General features: G+C 43.3%; 2 protein-coding genes across 2 annotated transcripts; one reads left to right on the top strand and one right to left on the bottom strand.

Annotated features, from left to right (window-relative positions):
* The first annotated feature begins 8,798 nt into the window (after positions 1-8,798).
* Positions 8,799-13,136, top strand: gdf10a (growth differentiation factor 10a). The gene is made up of 3 exons (XM_071480717.1): positions 8,799-9,308; positions 10,749-11,911; positions 12,064-13,136. Exons 1-3 carry the CDS (start codon positions 9,047-9,049, stop codon positions 12,253-12,255), a joined length of 1,617 nt encoding a protein of 538 aa, XP_071336818.1. The 5' UTR covers positions 8,799-9,046; the 3' UTR covers positions 12,256-13,136.
* A 3,209-nt stretch (positions 13,137-16,345) lies between these two features.
* znf488 (zinc finger protein 488) lies at positions 16,346-19,734 on the bottom strand. The gene is made up of 4 exons (XM_071480718.1): positions 19,573-19,734; positions 18,544-18,763; positions 17,956-18,184; positions 16,346-17,838 (listed from the first exon to the last, which is right to left on the bottom strand). The coding sequence occupies exons 2-4, from the start codon at positions 18,754-18,756 to the stop codon at positions 16,760-16,762; spliced, it is 1,521 nt and encodes a 506-aa protein (XP_071336819.1). The 5' UTR covers positions 18,757-18,763; positions 19,573-19,734; the 3' UTR covers positions 16,346-16,759.
* Positions 19,735-20,773: the final 1,039 nt, after the last annotated feature.

Below are 20,773 nucleotides of genomic sequence, written 5' to 3'. Positions count from 1 at the left end.
AGGCAATTTTTATAGTAGAGTCTATGAAAGTAAATAAAGCTGTTCTCATTTACATGTTTTTCTGTTTCTGTTGTCAGACAGCAGGATGAGAATGAAATAGTGACTGAACCTCAGCCCATTAAAGTGATAGTTCTGGTTATTTGACGTGGGGTTGTGTGAGGTACTTATAGATACTTATAGTCAGTGTATTACTTGCAGTAGATTCGTAGTAGTACCCTCTCAGTTTGGAGAAGCAGTCGGGAGAACTGGGACAGAAGCTGAGCTCTATGCTGTGGATGGTGGCAGCTACAAAAACGTGTTTTCGCCACTTTAAAAAAATACCCATCGGAAAAAGCCAATATCATTTGAAGTGTATGCTATATTTTGAATATTTTCACCTCTTTATCAAACAGTGCTTTCCTTTGGAACAACATTTTCTAAACCATTTAACTATCTGGTGTCAAAGTTGCTAAGTTGGCAACACTGGAAAGGCAAGGCGCCTCTCTCTCCCCTCATACCATCATAACCAATCTGGCAATTTGACTAAGGTAAAACCACCTACCTAATTAACATATGGACACGGAAATAAGTAAAGAAATGCAGAAATACAGAAACAAATACATGAATAAAGCTAGAAATGCATACATAAATAAATGAATAAATTATTAAATAAATACAGAAATACATGAATGAATGTTGAAAGACACAAATAAATAAATAGAAAATAAATGTAAAAATACAGAAATAGCATTTTTCATTACAAAAATCTATTTATTTTGCATTGAATTATGTATTTAATAATTTGTTTCTGCATTTAATGAGTTACTAATGTATATAATCATGTATACTATGTATTATTGTATTATTATGTAAATGATTATTATCATATAATGTATATAATTATGTCGTTTTTAGCTCTTAGTTTGTCTGTGATGGTGTGAGAGGTTCAACAACAGACATAATAAGACCTCATGGTCCATGACCATGGCCTTGGAACAAGCACACAACAGACACATGTTCACATACACACACTCAGTATATACACACCCGCTATAACATCTGACACCGCTTCCCTGCTGCTCCCGCCGTGTCAGGAGGGGAAGTCCATTCATTTCAGAAAAATGCCTTGTGAATCAGAAAGACTGAACCAGGACTGAGGTTTCAGTTTACATGGAGACTGAATGTTAACAGCCTGTGTCCACCCCACCCAAAACCATTCATAAATAACATTTATGTTTTATATGCAAAGGCTGTGATAAGGTGGACCAGGACCATCGATCACAAAGTGCTGTCCACTGCATTGAACCGTAAAATTAAGGTAGCATGAAATTTGACATGCTCATTTTAACCACATAGTTGTCAAATGTCTGAAACTTTAGCAGCCAATGTCTTATTTTGCACAATCTGCTGTGGTCCATCTTGTGGCTCTCTACCTCTCAGTAGCAGTCACAGTCAGACATATCAGCTATCACAATGCTTTTAATATTTCCTGTTCACAAACCAAACCTTAAGCTTTATTCAGGACCAATCTATCATTGAGATTTGTACTTTCATATAGACACACTCCAGTGAAGTCAGAATAAGGGGAATGCTGTAGGGTTGCAGTTTTGGAAATTATTCCATATTCTTACATTGTGCAAAACTGATTTTTTTTTATATTATCATATATTTAACAGCAACAATGTGACCACATCTCTCCCTATGAACCCTTTTTCTAAAACATCTTGGTGTTCTCCCAAATATGTTGTGCTGCTGGTTCCCTGTGTTAATTAAAAAAATGTCCCTTTGTCTTCTTGTCTGTTGCCAGAATGAAAGCAATAATGGAGAGAAATCTGAAGGGTCACTTTGTTTAAAACCAGGAAGTTATCAACAAAGGGCCTTCACTGATATTAATTGAATCCGCGTTCCTGTGAGATTAGCTACCGCTGCTCTGGCCTTGACCTTACAGCAGGCTTTCCAGGGCTGACAATGTACATGGATCTCACTCTCTCATACTGTATATTTATTCTGTAGGCTGACCTGCCCATAACATCAACACAGACAATAGACCCCAGTGGATGAAATGTTTGTTCTTGTGTCGGTGACTGCCAGAATCATGAAATATCAAACTGATTCAACATGACTTGGAAATATAACAACATATTTCTTTTCAATCTCCACTTTCCTGAATTTCAGCAAATCAGTCAACCAGCACTATCGGGCTTTTCACAACCTGAAAACCGCTAACATGACATCACCGAAGCAACGGTCACGTCCAATTTAGAGGCCAGAGAGCGACAGGAGGCCTGAACCCCCACTAATGGGAAATAGATATTGTACTTGTTGCACTGCTTGGAGGGTAAATTTATTGGGAAATATCACCCACCACCTCACTAAATGATGGAGACAGAGGCAAATTAGAGCAAGGGTCAGTCTGACAGATCCATCAAGCTATGAAAAGGCCCTGCCATCATATTCCCAACACAAATTACATATCTGCTTTCTTTAGAGAGCCGGAGCTCTGGGATAACAGGCTTTTTTTTAAAGGAGCCTTGAGGCCGTTGGGTAAAAGCCCAAAAGAAACAACTCCCATGTAAATCTCAGCAGGATATTGTGCTGAATGTGTGTGGGCATATCACGTTCTGGTAAAACACCCATGCATGCACGCGCACAATTATCACATCCCAGTGAAGAAATACACTTCGTCCATTCTTCCCATCTCTGAGGTCGAGTTAAAAAAACAGCAGAAATGTGAAGTGAGGAGGAAGTGACAAATAAGTGCCCTTTGATTTGTTTTACAGTTAAAATACTCAAGCTCATTCCCAAGTGTTTCGTCTCTGTTTTCTGTCAATATTATGAAACCTGCGGCAATTCCCAGATCTCAAATAAAACCTCAAATTTCACTTGATTTTTTGGAATCCTCTTTTTTTTTTTTTTTTTTTTTTTTAAGAAAAAGTGTAGCCTGTCAAGAAGGTGAAACATTCCCATCTTTGTTTGACAGTCAACGACCAAAGGCTACTCAGACTTTGTGAAATCCAAATAATTAAAGGATTTGGCCAATCAATCTCCCAGTGCAATTTCCTCCATCCTGGCTCCAGCCCAATGGGGTTTAAGGGAAGCCTGTGGAGGTGAAGGTCACGGGCCAATGGGACGTGTTCAGGAAGTAGCAGCACACAGCGCAGCCTGTAATGAATATCATGGGCGTCAGAGTAAACACAACACCCCCAGTCACAGCTCAAATCACACTCTATCTAGAATATTCTGCATTCCCAGCAAACATTGCACACTGAGTTACTTCAGTGTCTGAGTACAGGGTTGCTCACTTAGCACTGTCTGTAAAATAAGTCTAACTGGAGACTGCGCTGTATGAATGGAGAAGCAATAACTGACAAACAACATTTTTATGGTATTAGAAAAACTCTTTCATGGAGGCAATTATAGTTGGCTCTGCAAATGATGTCTGCACAGAAACGCACACATTCATAGAAGCACACTAGCAGCAGAACACACTAACAACATGAATGTGAACCACAAAAAATAATAATCTATTAGCTATTAGTCAAGGTTCGTAGTACAACCTTGATATTTGTGTCAGCGAATAACATGGCTATTGAGAGATGGAGAGACACAGAACAAAGGCTGTATGTCAGACCTGGGAGAGGACATCAATCCTGTAAGTGTTCGAAATACACACAGACACACACACACACACATACACACACACATATTCCATTTATTTTCCTTAATCACCGATCAGCCCTCCTGTCAAGTGGTTTGAGCCGTGCTCAGAGAAAATACTCTGTCAGTCAGTGAGATCTTAAGCACAATGAATCTCTCTATATTTCGCCACCGGCTGTGAAGACAGAAGTGAACAAAATGAATCTGAATCAGTCAGATGTCAATTAGACATGAAGTAATACTCCCACAGAGGCCCATTGTGCTGTGGGATGGTGTCTCCATACAAAAGTCAAGATGTCACATGAGGTGAAACTCTGAGAAGTCTGGTTCTGTCCTCAGGTAAAACAGGATGAGACGAGATTGTATGACCACCTGTGTGTCCAGGAGTTCTCCATCAAAAGCAAAGAGCCAGAGGAGAAAGAAAACCCCAAAACACAAAACTATTTATTGAGACAAATTCGGAGCAGGAAGGGAAATATTTGGTTAGTACGGCGGCAAACGGTCGGCAGCGTTGGAGCAGTCCACGGCTGAAGTGGGGGGGAACAGCCAGCCCTTTGTTTGCGGACAGAATGGTGCACTCCGTGGGGTCACTGCAGGAGGCCCAACATCACAGACACAAGGACACACACACACATTCTCCTGCTCTCTCTCTCTCTCTCTCTCCCTCACACACACACACACACACACACACACACACACACACACATACGTTTGCCTGCACATGCATGCACACAAAAAACCATAACATTCCTCTGCTTCTATGAATGTTTTATTAACCATGTGAATGGGTCACAGAGTTACACCCCCTGGCATAACTATAGTCTCCATAGTCACACACACAAAAACACACCCCTGCTCTTTCTCACACTCACACACCTACCTACCAGGCGAAGTGGATGACATTCACATGGTGGGATTTCTGGTCTTTCATTACCCTCCAACCTGTGTCTCCTTGTTAGGTCAGGCTGTCAGAATCTGGCCAGAAACCATGAATCCCTGCTTGTAGGCAATCTGTGTTTTACTGGGCATTCTGGTAACAGGCTTACCGCTAAAGCAGAGCATATCCTTACACTTTCCACTGGTGGTATCTAGCCATGCAAATAGTTTTGGTTTTATTTGCCGTCACTGACATTTCTGCTTTCACCCTAGTACAATGGAAATGTGTTTGTGGTGATTACAGCATCGAAACATTATATTAAGAAATAAATGTGTTTCCAGAGACAATGTCATGGTCACTCTGGATAATCCATAAATTGTTTTCGGTGTAAATTGAAATCAATTGTAGCCCCTACAAAAACTGCTGACAGCATGTCTTATGGATTATCCAGAGAAATGGGGACACTTTTACTGGAAAGAGATGCTGTTGCTGAAATTTTAAATGTTTTTAAATTTTTTTCCCAACACTGTGAGCACCACAAACAAAAATGCTGTCACCTCGGTTGTATCGAGTAGGAACCAGAAATCTCAAGGTTGTGAGATTTCTAGTGTCTCAGAACTTGGACAAGTAAAAACCAAAACTGCTTGCATGTCTAGACACAGCCAGAGCTGAAAAAACAGTTTTGCCAAATATTCTCATTTGCTTTCTTTCCAAGTTTTAGATAAGAGGATCAACACCACTGTCCTGTCTATATACTAGATATGAAGCTAGAACCAGCAGGAGGTTAGTTGAGCTTGATATGAAGTGTAAAAAACTATTGTTTTTATATTTTGTACAGATTAAAATTAGTACAATTTAAATATTTTTTAGTTTGTACTGTGCCACACTGGCTGTTCCTCCTGCTTCAAGTTTCTGTACCAGGCTAAATGCCATGTTTGCTTCAGATTTCTATTTATATTTAGTGTTTTTTTTTCATAACTTGGTGACTTGAGCCTTTAATGAAATGCAGGCAAGAAAGAGAGCCCAGCAGAAAACTCCTACAACAATGTAGTGATTTAGACGTGGCAGCGGTTTTCACCTGGATGTTTTTGTCTGTTTAACAGCATCCTAAAAGTTTTAAAACAGCCTTTAAACTGGCACTGGCACTTTTCGCAGACGTTCCAGCAGTCCTGAGTGACCTCTTGTATGTTAGAGTGTGACCTGTTGTTTTGTCCACCCATAAAATATTCCTGAGGTACACAGGAAATTCACTTATAGCAGCTGTAAACATCCTGGAGGATACACAACATGCAAAACATTTGGCTCAAACTTCCCCCTTTTTAATTTTATGAGCACAAGAAATTGCCGGTTAGTCCGTCCCCCATATGTGCACAGCACTGTACTTTCTGGAGAAACCATGACAACATCAGCAAATAGATGAAGACTGGCCAATAGTTGATCCATACCAAATCCCCTGAGCCTGCACACAAACATCCATCAGACCCCCCCAGAGCTGAGCTCTGAAACCAAATCTTGCCCAATACCATGCAAAGGTGTTAAACTAGGAGCATTTCCAGAACCAACCATCAGTCTTTGCACCACACATAAACGCACACAGACACACACACACACACGGGCATGTTAATTCCTCACGCTCCTCTATACCCCCACAGAGAGAAGAACACAACTCCTGTTTGGTTTGGACGGCCCTACGAGGGGACCTCTATGTTGAACAAACTATTACACACTGTGGCCCTGTAACACAGCCTGAGTGGTCAGATAAAACAAGTTTCACGGTTCAGTGCTAATGCAGAGATCAGTGGGCAGTTTAACTCATATATCAGAAGACCTGGATCACAAAACAATCATTCAAACCCTGCAGTGACAAATCATATTCAATCCTACAGGTCATGAGTTGCTTCATGTATCCACACGTTATTCAACAATCCACATTTCATCCATCTGTTAAATTCTGTTTTGCGTCTCTCTCGGCTCTGTGGTGCACTGATGCATGCTGTGCATCATGGTGGCTGCAGCCCCAGTTGTCCCTTTAATGTGATTTCTGATCCCAAAGATCACATTGCTGCATGTCCACACTCAGCCTGAAAGTGGCTGTTGCGCATCTGATGTGGCTGTATTTATTAGAATCAAAACGTGTGAGATTCTGATCTCAGTCTGAGTCTGATTACTTCCACATGTGGCTTTGAAGATCCAATAGCAACAGAAGAAAAGTCAAATTGTTGTGCACTTTGACCTGTCACTTAATACGCCCGCGCCTCAGGCAGAAACATAAAAGTCATACCAAAATGACATGTGTAACCATTGCTTTAGATGATGCGCCTATTGAGAGCTCTTCAGAAACATTTACCCGTGTGTGTTTTTTTTCTGTCCTGCTGTTTTTCATCTTATTAGATCTAGTCACAATGATGCTGCTGTCCTCACAGTCATGATGGAGCGAGGAGCATTATTGTAGATAATGCCCAACATTAATCTCACCCTGCCCTACATATTCAGGGTTAGAGGTCAAAGTCATTTCATGTTTTCATCCTCACGCTTGAACTTGGATTGGGCTGTCTCCTCCCCAGGACTATTTATTATGACCCTAACGCCCTGGTTTCAGATATCACTTTGACTCTCCCTCCCTCCCTCTCTGCTCACACATATGTTAGGTGCTGTTCAAACTTTTTGAGCCATTCCTGGATAAACTCTCATCTGCATTTTGTCTGGAAGATGATTCACACTTCCCGGTTTGTGTAAAATGCAAAGGCCCCCTTGTTTATTTCTTTGTGCTCAGAGAAGAGCAACAAGATCCTCTCATGTGGCCGTAATGACTAGGAGTTTTTAATGGCTTGTTAATAACAGAGAATGACGGCTCGCTGTTGGGCAATTATTGTTTGGTTTTCAATTTTTATTACTTCAAAAGAAGCAACAGTATATCTTTCAGTATTTGTTTGTGTAGCCAGGAGTTTTGATTTACGGAGTGGTCGGTCTCAAATGCCACTCGAAGTCCTTGCTGGGTTTCTCACAGTGTTTTTCAAAGATGACACTTAATCAAACGGAAAACAGCACTGCATGTGTTCAAAAAAATAACCACAACAATTAATCATATTTTGTTTTTCAAGAGTGTAACTCCGCATGGTGTGGGAAAAGGCAATGCATTTCTGAGTTTGTGTGCTATGACAAAACCATAGAGAATGCCACTCCAGCCCAATCCTTCATTATACACACACACGCACGCATTCATACGCACACACACTTTCAAACACATCTCCAGAGTAGTCCAGATTTAAGACCTGTCGCTGGTGTGGAACATAGTGAAAAGGAGTATCCTGTGGGGCCCTTGGGGGCCAGAAATGTACTAAGTAGCTCTGTATGTGTGCTTGTGCATGCATGTGTGCATGTGAGTATGTGCGTGTGTGTGTGTGTGTGTGTTTGTATGTGTGTAGTGGCAGAGTGTGACCCGTGAGGCCCAGCTAGTTATAGCCTCCCTGCTGGAGACCACCACTTCCACAAAACAAGCATTGTTGGTACAGAGCTCCAGACATCAGAGACACACACTGGAAGCAACTTGTATGCACACACACACACACACATGTACAAAAATACATACACACACCAGAGACAAGACTGTGTAGAGTTTGAACCCGGCTGTGCCAGCAGAGGTCATGTTCTGTTTGCCATGAATAAAATCACAGAAAGTCCCTCGAAAGTCTCATCTCACAGCTACACCACATTCATTCTCTACAAAACTTACTCTCATACACACACACACACACACACTCACATGCACACAACATTGCTGTACAAAATGCGGATCACTGTTGCTAACAATAGCCCTTGGGTGGTTGGCCAGACTATTATTGTAGGTGTTTCTATGCTAATTATGTGTGACTGAGAGCATGTCAGAGGCAGTTACTGGAAATAATGTGGTGAGATGGAAATTGTGAGGTGGAATTACTCTGCCTGCGAAGAAAAAAGCTCCGTTTATTGAGTTTGAACAGTGGCTTTGTCTGACCGGTGCTAAACAAATGACTACAAGTTCTGTTCTGAAACGCTGCGCCAAAGCCACTGGATCAATGTTGTCACTCCACCGATGCAAACCAACATAAGGAAGCCATCATCATCATCAACATCCTCATCATCATCAGAGAGAGAGAGAGAGAAAGAGAGAGAGACAGAGAGAGAGAGAGAGGAGGGGGGTCAGCATCATGACCTCCGTGCTCTGCAGAGACCTCGTTGGCTGACAGGCGTATACGTCAGCACCTCTCACCGCTCCACTATAAGCCTCTGGCGGTCACACAGGCGCAAGTGTAAAAGTAGCAGCTCCAACTCTTGCCCGGACTAACCCATTCAGCATCCACGTCTGACACAGAGGAGTGAGACGGCTCAGCGAGCGCGAAGCGGAAAGTGAGAGGAGAGGTGGAACATTTACGCACAGCCTCTTTGAGTTTGGATTGTCTTTGGCGCGTCATTAAAGTCCACCTTGGATAGTTTTTGGACAACATTGCTCTGCTCTCTTTGCCTCTTGGATTTTGTATTCATTTCAGCACTTAAATGGCAGCTCTAAGGATGATGTCCTCGCACCTGTTCCTGTTGATGTTGAACTGTTTCCTGGGTGCTGCCTCGGTTAGGACGATGAAAGGGGGCTCCTGGAGCGCACAGGACAGTAGTTTTCTCCACCCCTCGTCGGACCCATTCTCAGATGACCTGGATCAGGACATGGTCTCCCAGCACATGTCCAAGCTGTACGAGAAATACAACAAGGAAAACCGCCTCAGAGAAGGAAACACTGTCAGGAGTTTCAGAGCCAGCCAAGGTGTGTGAACACATTTATCAACCTGTATACAAGACCGCTCAAGTGCATGCATATTTCATTTTGGAACCAAAACGAAAAAAAAAAATCTAGTGTGTAATTAGTGCACTAGTAATCCGACGCAAAGAAACAAAAAAAATAGATGTCAGGAATATCCAGAAAGATTTCCATGAATGATAGTTATTAAAAGTGCAAGCGCTCAGTGGGGCTGCATGGTTCGGTCGGACGCTTTAAATAGGTTGGATTGTTTTGGAACAGTCTGAGAATGCATTTAAATGATTTTGGGACGCTCTGGACACACCGTGTTGGTTGCAGCAGCTGTGCCCCTTCTGCGCGGAGTCTCACCAATTACCACAGACAGACGCGCACTATGCGCAAGAATGCACGCAGGCAATGCCCAGATGCCCAATGCAGTTGAAACCTCTGCGGCAGTTACGCGCTTGCAAAGGGTCACTGCCGTGGCTTCTGTGTTCCTGTTATGGCTACAGGACATGTGTGACTCCACGTCCTGGAGTCAAGGGGCTTAAAGCACAGTCGTACCTCTCTGTCTGATGCTGTTTTTATAAACACAACTCATAGACATTTATATCCCTCGTAGTTCTCAGATGGCATATCATAACACGTGTGTATTTTTACTGCAGAGGCTGAGTGTAATCTAAGGAGAGATGTAAGAGAGTTCTCACAACAATGTGAGATCTGTTAAAACAGTTGATTATGTCGTGGTGTCTGGGCAGACAGTGCTGGCTGTATTAGGCTTAAGGGGAAGCTTTAAGAGAAACTGAGGTAAGCATTTCCATATGCAGGCTGAATCCGAGGTAATGTATATCTCTTGAGTCAGTCCATACTTCCGCTGAACTCTTGTACAATGAACAATAACTCTGCTGTTGAAGTTAATGTTCATCATGAATATGTAGCTCGCTGCTCACACCCCTCCACCCCTGCCAGCCAGATCCCCAGAGCCTGGTGCCTCTTAAGGGCACCTTCTGAAAGGCATGCAGCCTCATACCAGCCATGCAGCTCTGTCATGTAACACACAGAACATGGAAAGGCGTTTAACATTCCCACTTTTTCAGATTTCAGCTGCGGGAATGTGTTTGGTGCAATTTTGTACTTTCTTTACAACTCCCTCTCATATTTATGAGACTAAACTGTCTGCTTCTTTTTCAGACTTTCCTTCCATCATCTAATCACAGCAAATATTTTAGCCTGTCAGTATATGTACCTGTACAAGGACAACCAAAGAAGAGTAGAACATATAAAACAGATTTTGGCTGTAACATACAAGCACCTCTGAGCTGCAAAACAGTCCCATTGTCTCTGTGCGGATTCATCTTTTATGTAAAGGAAGATGTTTCAGAAGAAGTTTGGGTTTTAAAGACACCACTTTATTCATGAAAAACAGGTTTCACCTGACTGACTAACACTGATTGATTGTCTTTGCAGACTCTTCTGACCACAGGATGGTGTATCGGCTAAACTTTACAACTCTCCAGGATTCAGAGGTCATCCTCTCTGCCACATTCCACTTCCTGCTGGATCGGCGCCCTCCTCAAAAACCCTGGTTCTGTAAACGCTTCAAGAGCCCATCCTGTCGTTCCTCAGCCATCCACTCTTCTCCGTCCATCAGCCTCCTCCTTCGCTCTGTCTCCTCTGGGTCAGAGGTTAGGACTGGGTCAATGGGGTCATTTCTAGGCAATGTGACCTTCCACCCCCACAGGAGAGGGGTGTGGCAGATGAAAGATGTGACCCAGGTCATAAAGGAGGCACGGGACAAGGGTCATCTCCTGGTGTCAGTGGAGTTGGACTTAGGGCAGCACTACCAGAGGAAACCAGAGGAGGTGCTGTCTGCTGGCAGCCTGCCCTACCTGTTACTGTATGCTAATGACCAAGCTTTGGCAGAGCCCAACAGCGTGGCTGCAAGCCTTCAGAGATATGACCCTCTCAGCGAAGGAGGAGAGCCTTCACATTCCTCTCAGGCCTCTCAGCTGCTCAAACCTACCTCCTCACCAGAGTCCAAAGGACGTGTGAGAAGGGAAGCAACTATGCCCTCTGACCCCATCCAGAACAATGAGCTGCCCGAGGTTGACTACAGGCCTGATGGATACAGGAAAGATGACCTTTGGGAGAGCACTTGGTACCTCAAACCCAAGCCTAAATCAGGAAGGAAGGAAAACAAGAGAAAGAGCCAAGAGGAAGAAGGAGTGGAGGAAGGTAGAGGAACACAGGATAGAGAAGAACCTCAGGTTCTCAAAGAAGGAGAGAGAACATCACATGGGCTCAAATTTGATGACTTGACTGAGAAAAAACTCAAAGACAGTCGCACGCTGACTATCAGCGACAGACGAAAGCATGAGCGGAGAAATGAGGGAAAGGATGGAAGGAAGCACAAGGGGAGCTCTAACGCTCAGTCACCTGTCCTCAGTTTTGATGAACAAACAATGCGTAACGCCAGGAGGAGACAGTGGGGCAACACCCAGCAAAGAGGCTGCTCCAGGAGGAACCTCAGGGTGGATTTTGCAGATATTGGTTGGAGCGAATGGGTCATAGCACCCAAGGCCTTTGAAGCCTACTACTGCGCTGGTACATGTGGATTTCCCATGCCTAAGGTAGGAGCACATACATCTAAGTCACTGTACGTCATATAATATAACTCCAAAATACCATTAACAAGTTATATTGAGTAACTATATTGTGTTGTTCTTCTTTCTTTTGTTGATTTTCTCTTTTGCATGCCTCCCCTCCGCTCAATCTCTCCCAGGTTACAAGGCCGTCTAACCACGCCACCATCCAGAGCATAGTCCGAGCCGTTGGGATAATCCCTGGGGTTCCTGAACCCTGCTGTGTCCCAGAAAAGATGAGTCCTCTGGCCGTGCTCTACCAGGATGAATCCAGGAACCCAGTGCTCAAGGTTTATCCCAATATGTCCGTCCAGTCCTGCTCCTGCAGATAGAAAGAGGAGGAGGACAAAACAGTGTGGACGTGGAGAGAAACAGAAAACAGGACTAATGGAGACAGAACCATACCTCTGATTGTTGAGTGGTTTCTTGATACCGAGAAACAAAGTCACTTTGGCCATCGTTATTCCTTGAGGAACATAGGCTGTAGAGAAATCACTTCCATCTCTTTTGTTCTGTGGCAGCAGACTTGAAGAGACACATTGTCTGGCGTCTGCCTTAGCGAGAGGAACGGAGTCCCACATGTAAAGCTAGGGCTCCACATGTCTCAGAAGCCCAGTTGTTTTGATTCTGTGTTTGAGATAACATTGAGGATTTAATGGACAGGAGCATTTAAGAGATGTTTTACTTTCATCTCAGAACATACTGGTTTTCAAACAGCTCACACTGAGTTTGTGTTCATCTTTTCTTGGGGCACAAAGGCTATAAAGACTTTATCAATGTGCCATCGGGCAGCTTACACAGCAACATACAGATGAGAGATTAGGAAACATATTTCTACATTTTTTACATAGTGTGCAGTTCTTACTTTGAAGCTAATGATACGCCACAGTGTACATACATGCAGCGTTCATTTGTTTGCAAGACAGACAGGTTATTGTACATTCTTGCTCTGTATATCTTAAAAAGGAAGTATCCAATGAATTGTAGAGGGCATCTGGAATTCATTTACACACACCATCCCTCCAAGAATGTTATAATGAAACCAGAAATATTTTTCTATTTTGAATGTGAAACTTGGTTAAAAATAATTTGTCATGGTTACTAGGTTGTGTATTACTATATTTTAGATGAGATGGTGCTTTGTACATGTGTATTGTTTAAATTATGAAAAGGTAGCCTTCTGTAAGTTAGAATAAAAAGTAATTTAATCCAATGCTGTCACTGGAACATTATTGTTTTGTACAGTTTGTTTTTTGTCCAAACAAACCCAAAAGGGCACCATGGTTCCTCCAAAATAACGTAGTACAAAAACAGGAAGGTTCCACTCAAAGATAGCCGACATTCCCCTACAGCCCCTTGAACCCATTATTACCCTACACCAAAGGCTCAGGCGTCTGTTGACCAGCAAATAATGTGACTGATGCGGCTGCCGTGCATTAATGGTGGATGGAGGAAGCAGGCACGCACCTATTAGGACGTCAGCCACTTGAACTTCAAAACACGGTGCACTTCCTCTTTTCTACCCATCTGCCCCCTCCAATTCAAAAGCAGAACATTTCCAAGTGCAGGATGTTTTCCTCAACAAAAAAAACAGATGGTTACAGATCCATGATCTCAGCCACTTTAACTCAACTGCTTGTCACTTTTATTCTCTGGAGGAGGAAGGTGACCCATGTGGGGCTTAAACAGTGTGTCAAACTGACAGCGAAATGACAGAGGGAACCTTTTGATTATTAACCCATTACTCTGTGGTTGTTTTTGTCCTGAGCCAGAAAAAGTTGGCACAGAGCACCACATCTGTTTGCAACAACAGAACGCTTTGAAGCTCGCTAAGACTGGACAGTAATTTTGTCTCACATACAGAGACATTTAGGAACCACTTGGGGGAAAGGAAGAAAAGATTGAGCCTAACTGTTTATTGCAGTTGGGAATAATGCTAGAAGTCTTCTGGCTTGCGTACATGCAATTGTGCACGAAGAGCTTAAAAAAAAAAATAAAAGGTAGTTTGTTGTTGTCATATGTAAAAACATACTGTGCCACCTCTGCTGTCTGCATTGCTTTGTCCGTTAGATATAAAGAGATAAAGGGTTTCAAGTTTTCATGTTTTACTGTCAGCAATGAACCAATGAGGATTAAATTTGGCGTTTGATACAGATCAACCGAAGAAGACCTTTTAATGTCAAAGTGAAATCAGATCTCTTGGAATATGATTTTCACTTGCTCAAAATTTTGCCTTTCGAGATTCAGAGCAGTCTACACACTGGCAACCGTTATTTAACTAAGTATGTGACCTCTAAAACCAACATCCTGCACCAGACAGTGTCTTTTCTCACAGGGAGTCATTGCTTTCACAAACATTAAATCCCCTTTGATTCAATAAAACATGAAAACTCTCAAGGTTGGGTGCATGGATGTTTATTAAACCAGCAAGTATAATATTTTTTTTAAATCCTATCATTGTAGCTTGGTAATAAAAACTGTGATAAATACTATTTTACCATTTGTTACTACAAGAGTTGAATTAAATGGGCGTTTTTTTGCAAAAGGAAGAGACAGTGTGGCCTACAGCTGCGTTTTCACTGGCAGAGTGTGCTGCTGTTTTACAACGAGCAGTAGCACAATCCTAAATTGATTATCTTTAATCCATACTTGAGGATGACGAAGCGAGACAGATGAGGGGAGAGCGAGATGTCTCAAATACCATGCGCATGATTCAGTTTTCTCCATTTTGAACAAGTGGAAATGTTCTGCAGTTAGAAACCTTTGTACAAACGGACCCTTTATGGGGTCTAACCTCCATTTAAATCATGATGATGACTATAATTAGGGTTATTATAAATCATGTTTGCATTAATAGATGTTTAAGCTTCAAAGTAGGCTGGCCCAATTGTAATGTACACATCCAGGTTCATATTTTTCCCTCATTTCCTGACTGATCCCTTGTACAGTCCAGACCCACAGTCTGCTATTACAAAGTGAACCCTATGTCAACCGCAATCTCAGTCACAGGAGAGTACTTACAATGGTCAGTTCCAGCCGAGAAAACCACAGTAGTCTAGGCTCGTGTACAGAGGCCAATATGCCTAAAAGCCAAAACGAGGCGAGCAGGGAACCAAGAACAATATTTGTTTTTCCACATGATGACTGTTCAATTAAAGCAGAGCAATACAGCCATTATTAGACAACAGAGGATTTTCTGTGTCTGGGCTGAATTGGCTCTTTCCTCACATGGTTACTGAGCTCAGAGAACTAATTGCGCTCTTCATTAGGACATAGCTTTAATAAATTTACACTGTGCCTCTTAATCATTCATTTAATCATGTGGGCCGTTGGGTATTTCATGTAAAAATCCTATTTTTCCTTTTCGAGAGCAAAAAAAAAAAATCTACCTTTACCGGATTCCAAATAACTTTTAGAACTTGTTTTTTCAGGCAAGAAGTTGAAGAAGAAGCAAGATGACATTTGAAGTCTTGAAACAAATGTTACTCTGGATAGATGAAAATAAAACCTGACTTTTAAAACTCAGGGAAAAATTATGAGGCAGTACATTTGTTCTTTTAGCCACATCTTTGTACGGTGTTTGCGTGCACTTTTCATGTCTTGTGTAGGTTGTGGTGCGAATAATAAAACATAATGATCTCCAAGCAACCATGATCACAAGCAAAACATTCACGAAAGAAACCTGTTGTAATTGTCATAACTCCTCCAAGGCACCTGTTGATAGTCTAATCAGTATGTAGCATGCAAACTCTTTTACTCAAATATAAATAGATAGCAGTTGTGTGGGTGGGTTTCCATCCCTGCTGACGTCACAGAGTGACTGAACAGGGGTCCATGCTTGACTTTCCCATGAACTTCATGCCTTCTTCCCGCCTCATTTACCTGCAACAGAGACGGCTATTTAAGTCCATCTGTCCGGAGCCTGACCCGAAAGAGATGTAAGCTGCTCACTGATGGTGGAGAAACATACAATCACACATTCAGAGAAGTGGGCCTATGTGGACTCCATCCAAGTCTGGTGATGAATGACAACCATGAAACTTTTGAACCTAGAACTTGATTTCATTTGTTTTCCTAGTTCAGTTTTTTTTTTTTTTGTTTGTTTGTTTTTTTTCAAATAGCATGATGAAAAGTTGAAACATCTCAAACCACACTTTGATATTTAGCTGATGCATCTTTTAAGCAAACACATTTTTGTCTCATATTGTTAAGTAGTGTACGTGATCTATTGCTCTGTTCTGTCTTTCTATAAACACAGTCACAGTCCTGACGTCATTCAGGACTATCTGATCACAAAGAAAGCATTACACGGAATAAACGACACAGGCAGAAAACAGAAAAGCTGGTCTCAGGTCGACGCCTATTGTAACAGACCAAAACTGCCTCCAACAGGATGGTGGAATAAAATACTCGACACGTCTGTTTTGGTTTTCATCATTTTAGATTTCAAAACGAATGTGCAAACACACTCAAGTCCATATGTTCTGTACAAATCAGAGCAGAGAGAAGCTGATAAATAACAGAATTACGTCGAGATACTTATGACAATCGTGAGCTGTCCTCCAGATCTCCCTCCCCTCCTGAGTTCCATAAGGCACAAAATAATCATCAACCTAACAAACAGGGCTAAAGGACAGACAACAAACTGCAGTGAGATCAGCGTCACGCAAACCTCTATCGTCATCTAGTGGACAGGCTGTGGTGGCCATGCCTGTGCCTCTTGCTATTTTACTTTACATTTACCTACATTCGCTGTTATACACCTAATCTGGAGTATAAACATGTTAAATACGAGCGTCGTTTGGGAAATAAATAGAGTTTTTGTCGCGTCTTGTCTCAGTTATGAGAAGTCATGTGTCTGGACAGGTGGTGCCGCTCTCGGAAGTATTCGTGGCAGATCGGGCAGGTGAGTTTCTCCTCCCTCCTCCTCCTCACCTGGGACTCCGCCGCGAACTCCTTCTTGTGGTGGGAGCGCATGTGGAAGACGAGGTCGGAGGTCATGCGGAAGGACAGGTTGCACTTGGCGCACCAGTTCTGCACCGAGACGCCGAACGAGGTGAAAGTCGGCGGGAGGATCGTGAGGGAGGATGTGGTCTGCAACTGAGCGCCGATGTTCCTGGACCAGTGCTCCGGTGCGTAATGGAAAGCGCTGTTCAGTGCAACCGGGGAGGGCACAGTTTGCAAGTCACCGCTCAGGATGCTGGGTGCCATCAGGTTGTTGTATCCCATATGAGTCCTGGAGGTAAACGCATCAGTCATCTCCTCTAAGCGGCTAGAGGGGGCTGTTGTAGCGCTGCTCAGATGCGCCTGGGGGTCAACAGGAGAAGTTCTTTTACTCGGTTTACAGAAAGCGCTTTTCTGCTCACCCTGGCTGTTGGTCAGGACCAGGGAAAATGCGCTGCTGCTGCTTGAATGCACACCAGAGCTCTCTCCTGTTGTCCCTCTGTCGCGCGTAAAAGTCTCTTTGGCTTCCCCCACTTCAGCAAAAGCGTCATCCTTACATCCCAAATGATCCGGTTTGATCTTATCTGCTCTCAGTTTGCCCGCAGAGGAAGATGCATCACCTGCTGCCTGGTCGTAGCCTTTAATCAGCTGTGTAATATTATCATCATTTGAAATGTTTGTTTTTTCTAACAGAACTGTTTTCCGCCCTTTGGGATAAAGAGTTTCCTCGTATTTCCTTCTTTTGGGAGAAATCTCTGCGTCCTCGCCGCTGCTGGATTTTTTGTGTTCCAGGTCTCTAGCGATGTTGTGAAAATCTGTCACTCGGCGTTGCCTCTTCATCTCCACATGCTTGTGCCCGTAAACCTCGCGGCTCCAGGGGTCACTCTTTACATGAGTGCACAGGAACCGACAGTGGGCCAAGAAAGGATACTCGTTCTTGAAGGCCTGGTTACATCTGCCACATGTGAATTCTACAAGAAGCCAAAAATCACATGATTTGACTATGCACATAGAAATCTGACCTGTGACATATAACCTGGGTTTGGCACATCATTAAAAGATGCTCACAATGCAATGATGGAACCCACCTTCACTTGATCCTCTGGTCATGTCTGTGAAGCCCAGCAGGTGAGACAGCTCCTGGTCGTACCACACCAGCAGCTCTTCTTCTGGCCGGATGTCCCGAGTGGTCCGCACGTACAGCTGACCCGCTTTCAGAAAGGCCTCTGTGTTCTGCTCCTCGCTATTGCGCGCAGCCTGCACCAGCCGCAGCCAGGACAGCACCAGCGCAGAATTGCGCATGGCCTCAGGGTCCACCTGTTGACAGGAATCATTGACATTCTACCCGAGCTCCAAAACTCCACATTTTAATTTCTGCATGTCTTTCCTGCAAGCTTGAGGGTCCTAAAAGGGATGAAACAGCAGTTTGCTGATGTGGCACAAATTTTGACAGCAGGTGGCACGTTTAATTGTTTACTTATATGTTAGTCCCTTTGACAAAGTAGCCAAGACAGGAGCTTCATGGACAACATAAAAGCTCAGTCACACAAAAGAAAGAAGCTAAAGAAATAAATGTGTAAATTCAGTCACAATTGGCCCATATTGACTTAGCCCATATGATAACCAAAGTGAAGTTCAAACCGTGTCTGACCACAGGCTTATAGCCTACAACTCACCCTGAACACATAGGATTTCGCTCGCTTGTCGCAGGACTTCTGCGCTATGAAGGCGATGGTGTCGTAGAAAGTGTTTTGGAGCACACATGGACCAAAGCAGGTGCCTGCGGGGATGCTGCGCGTAACTATGACGCTGCTGTAGAGATCCGCTGGATGCTGGAGGAGTTTACTGTCACCGGCCCAGATGGACCGAGGCAGGAAAGTGTGATCCATCGTCAGACTGTAATAAAGATAAGCAAAGATTAACATTACTTAAAGAAAAAAATAAACAGTGCAGAGTCAAAACATTCAGAATTATTATTTCAAGATAGATTTCAATTCACGAGGCCTAAATTCATCTTTAACAAAATGAAACTAAAATCATGAGAATTGTGACAACTGACGCTCGTTTGTAATGTTTGTTCAGTCAGAGTAAATATAGAGAACAAAGCGCGATATAAAAATAAAACGTAGTGGTCTGACACGCCGTTAGCCAATGGATTCAGGTGCTCTAAACCCACGCTGAATTGTCCTGCGTGCAATATTGAAAAAAGTAATTAGTGCAACAGTATTTTATATATTTTTATTTCTTCTGCTAAAAATTGGCGTCCCAACTGTAAAGCAGGCGCAGCCGGTATCCAGGCAAAATCATTTCTAACGTCCTTTGTCTCAGTTTTTCAGTCGGTTTCTCCTTTTGTCTCCCCATCTGCCGTGGAGCCCAACTGCCTCCTCTGCGCGCAGGATGAGTTCAATCCGTTTTTTCCCCTAATTTATGAACAATATTAACGCACGAACATTACGCGACTGTTGATTCTGACCCTCTCTGAGAAACAGAAAGAATTGCATCTTCTGGGTTTTAGCTTTAATTTTTTTTTTTAAATGCTGAGAGCTGACCGCGGCAGAATGATCTGGTGCCAATCTGAAAATTCCCGTTTTTCCCATTAAGAATAATGACATTTGAGAGTAGAAATAATAATAATAAGAAGAACCGTGCATCCCTGTACGGAAAACCGAGCAGAAGTGCATTAACAGTGATGCGTGTGGACTCACCCGCCGGACACGGAGGGAGATGCTTGTGTCGTGCGGCGGCAAGTTGCAGCGGAGCTCGGTGATGATGCCCTTCTCGTTTCTTGGTGACGAGTTACTTATCCGGCTGAATCTTCCCCCCGTACTGTCGTCCCTCTCCTCTCCCCACTCCCACTTATCCCCTTCAGAGAGCGCGCTGAAGCGTGGCGTATTGATATAAACACGTGCGCGGTCACGCGAATACACGCGCGCACATGCACACACACACACACACACACACACACACGCCTTGAATATATAGCCCCCCCCCCCCCCCGATCAGTTCTCCCGAGTCTGGTTCACAGTCCACTCCACGAAGATGAGGGATATGGGCGTTAAAGGGTAATAGTGGAAATGTGGCTGAGGAACATTTTTGATCAATAGGCCTGCAACACAGCGTGGGGCCGGCTGACGTGGACGTCATATTTTAACGGTTTAAACATAATGTGTCCAGTCTCTGCGTAATTGTGCAATTTGAGGTAACTAACCCAAAACCAGGAACCAAGAACACATCCTGGGGCAGGAGACCTACACGCAGGCCTCAGTTAGTCGGATAAATAACATTAGGCTATAGTGTGTTCATACGCAACAGATACCCAGAATGCACTTCAGTCCATACACGCCATGCGGGGTTCAAAGACAGCTTTTGGTCATGTTTCTGGAAACAATAAGTCCAGCAACACGAGATTTACACGAGCGGTGGAAAAGGTCCTGGCTCATGTGGGCAGTGGGAAATAGTCAAATTGGCCACAGATTACATGACATGATGCAGGGTGGTCGGGGTTTGCCACCGGCCAAATGCATTATTCATAAAGTAAAATGTTTCTGTCTAATGAGCATTTAATGGATTATTCTGCATCAAAGCTTTGGTTTGGGTAAATGTCCTGGTTGTTATCGAGCCAACTTTCTGTAATGAGAGGCACATAAAAGCCTCGGATGGGGAGACCTCTGGCGCAGTCATGGTTAAAGTCTAGGCTGATTACACGAGCTGTGGCCTGAGAAGTACCCTGTGTTGTTATTTAACGTTAGATTACATTTCCTGGAATCGCAATGACAATCAAAGGGACACTCTGAAAACCTTTCGGCATCTCATCATCTCATGGGTCGAACTGCATCAGGCCCATACTGTCCACTGAGTTCCGCTTGTCTTTGCAGTTCCTCTGTTTTTCATTTGGGGGCGAAATGG

This window comes from Trachinotus anak, unplaced genomic scaffold (assembly GCF_046630095.1).
Source record: "Trachinotus anak isolate AG129_WGS33_773 ecotype Australia unplaced genomic scaffold, CSIRO_AGI_Tana_v1 ptg000007l, whole genome shotgun sequence".
Lineage (NCBI taxonomy): Eukaryota > Metazoa > Chordata > Actinopteri > Carangiformes > Carangidae > Trachinotus > Trachinotus anak.
Note: the sequence above shows the minus strand (reverse complement) of the source record. Positions and strands in the feature narration are given on the sequence as shown.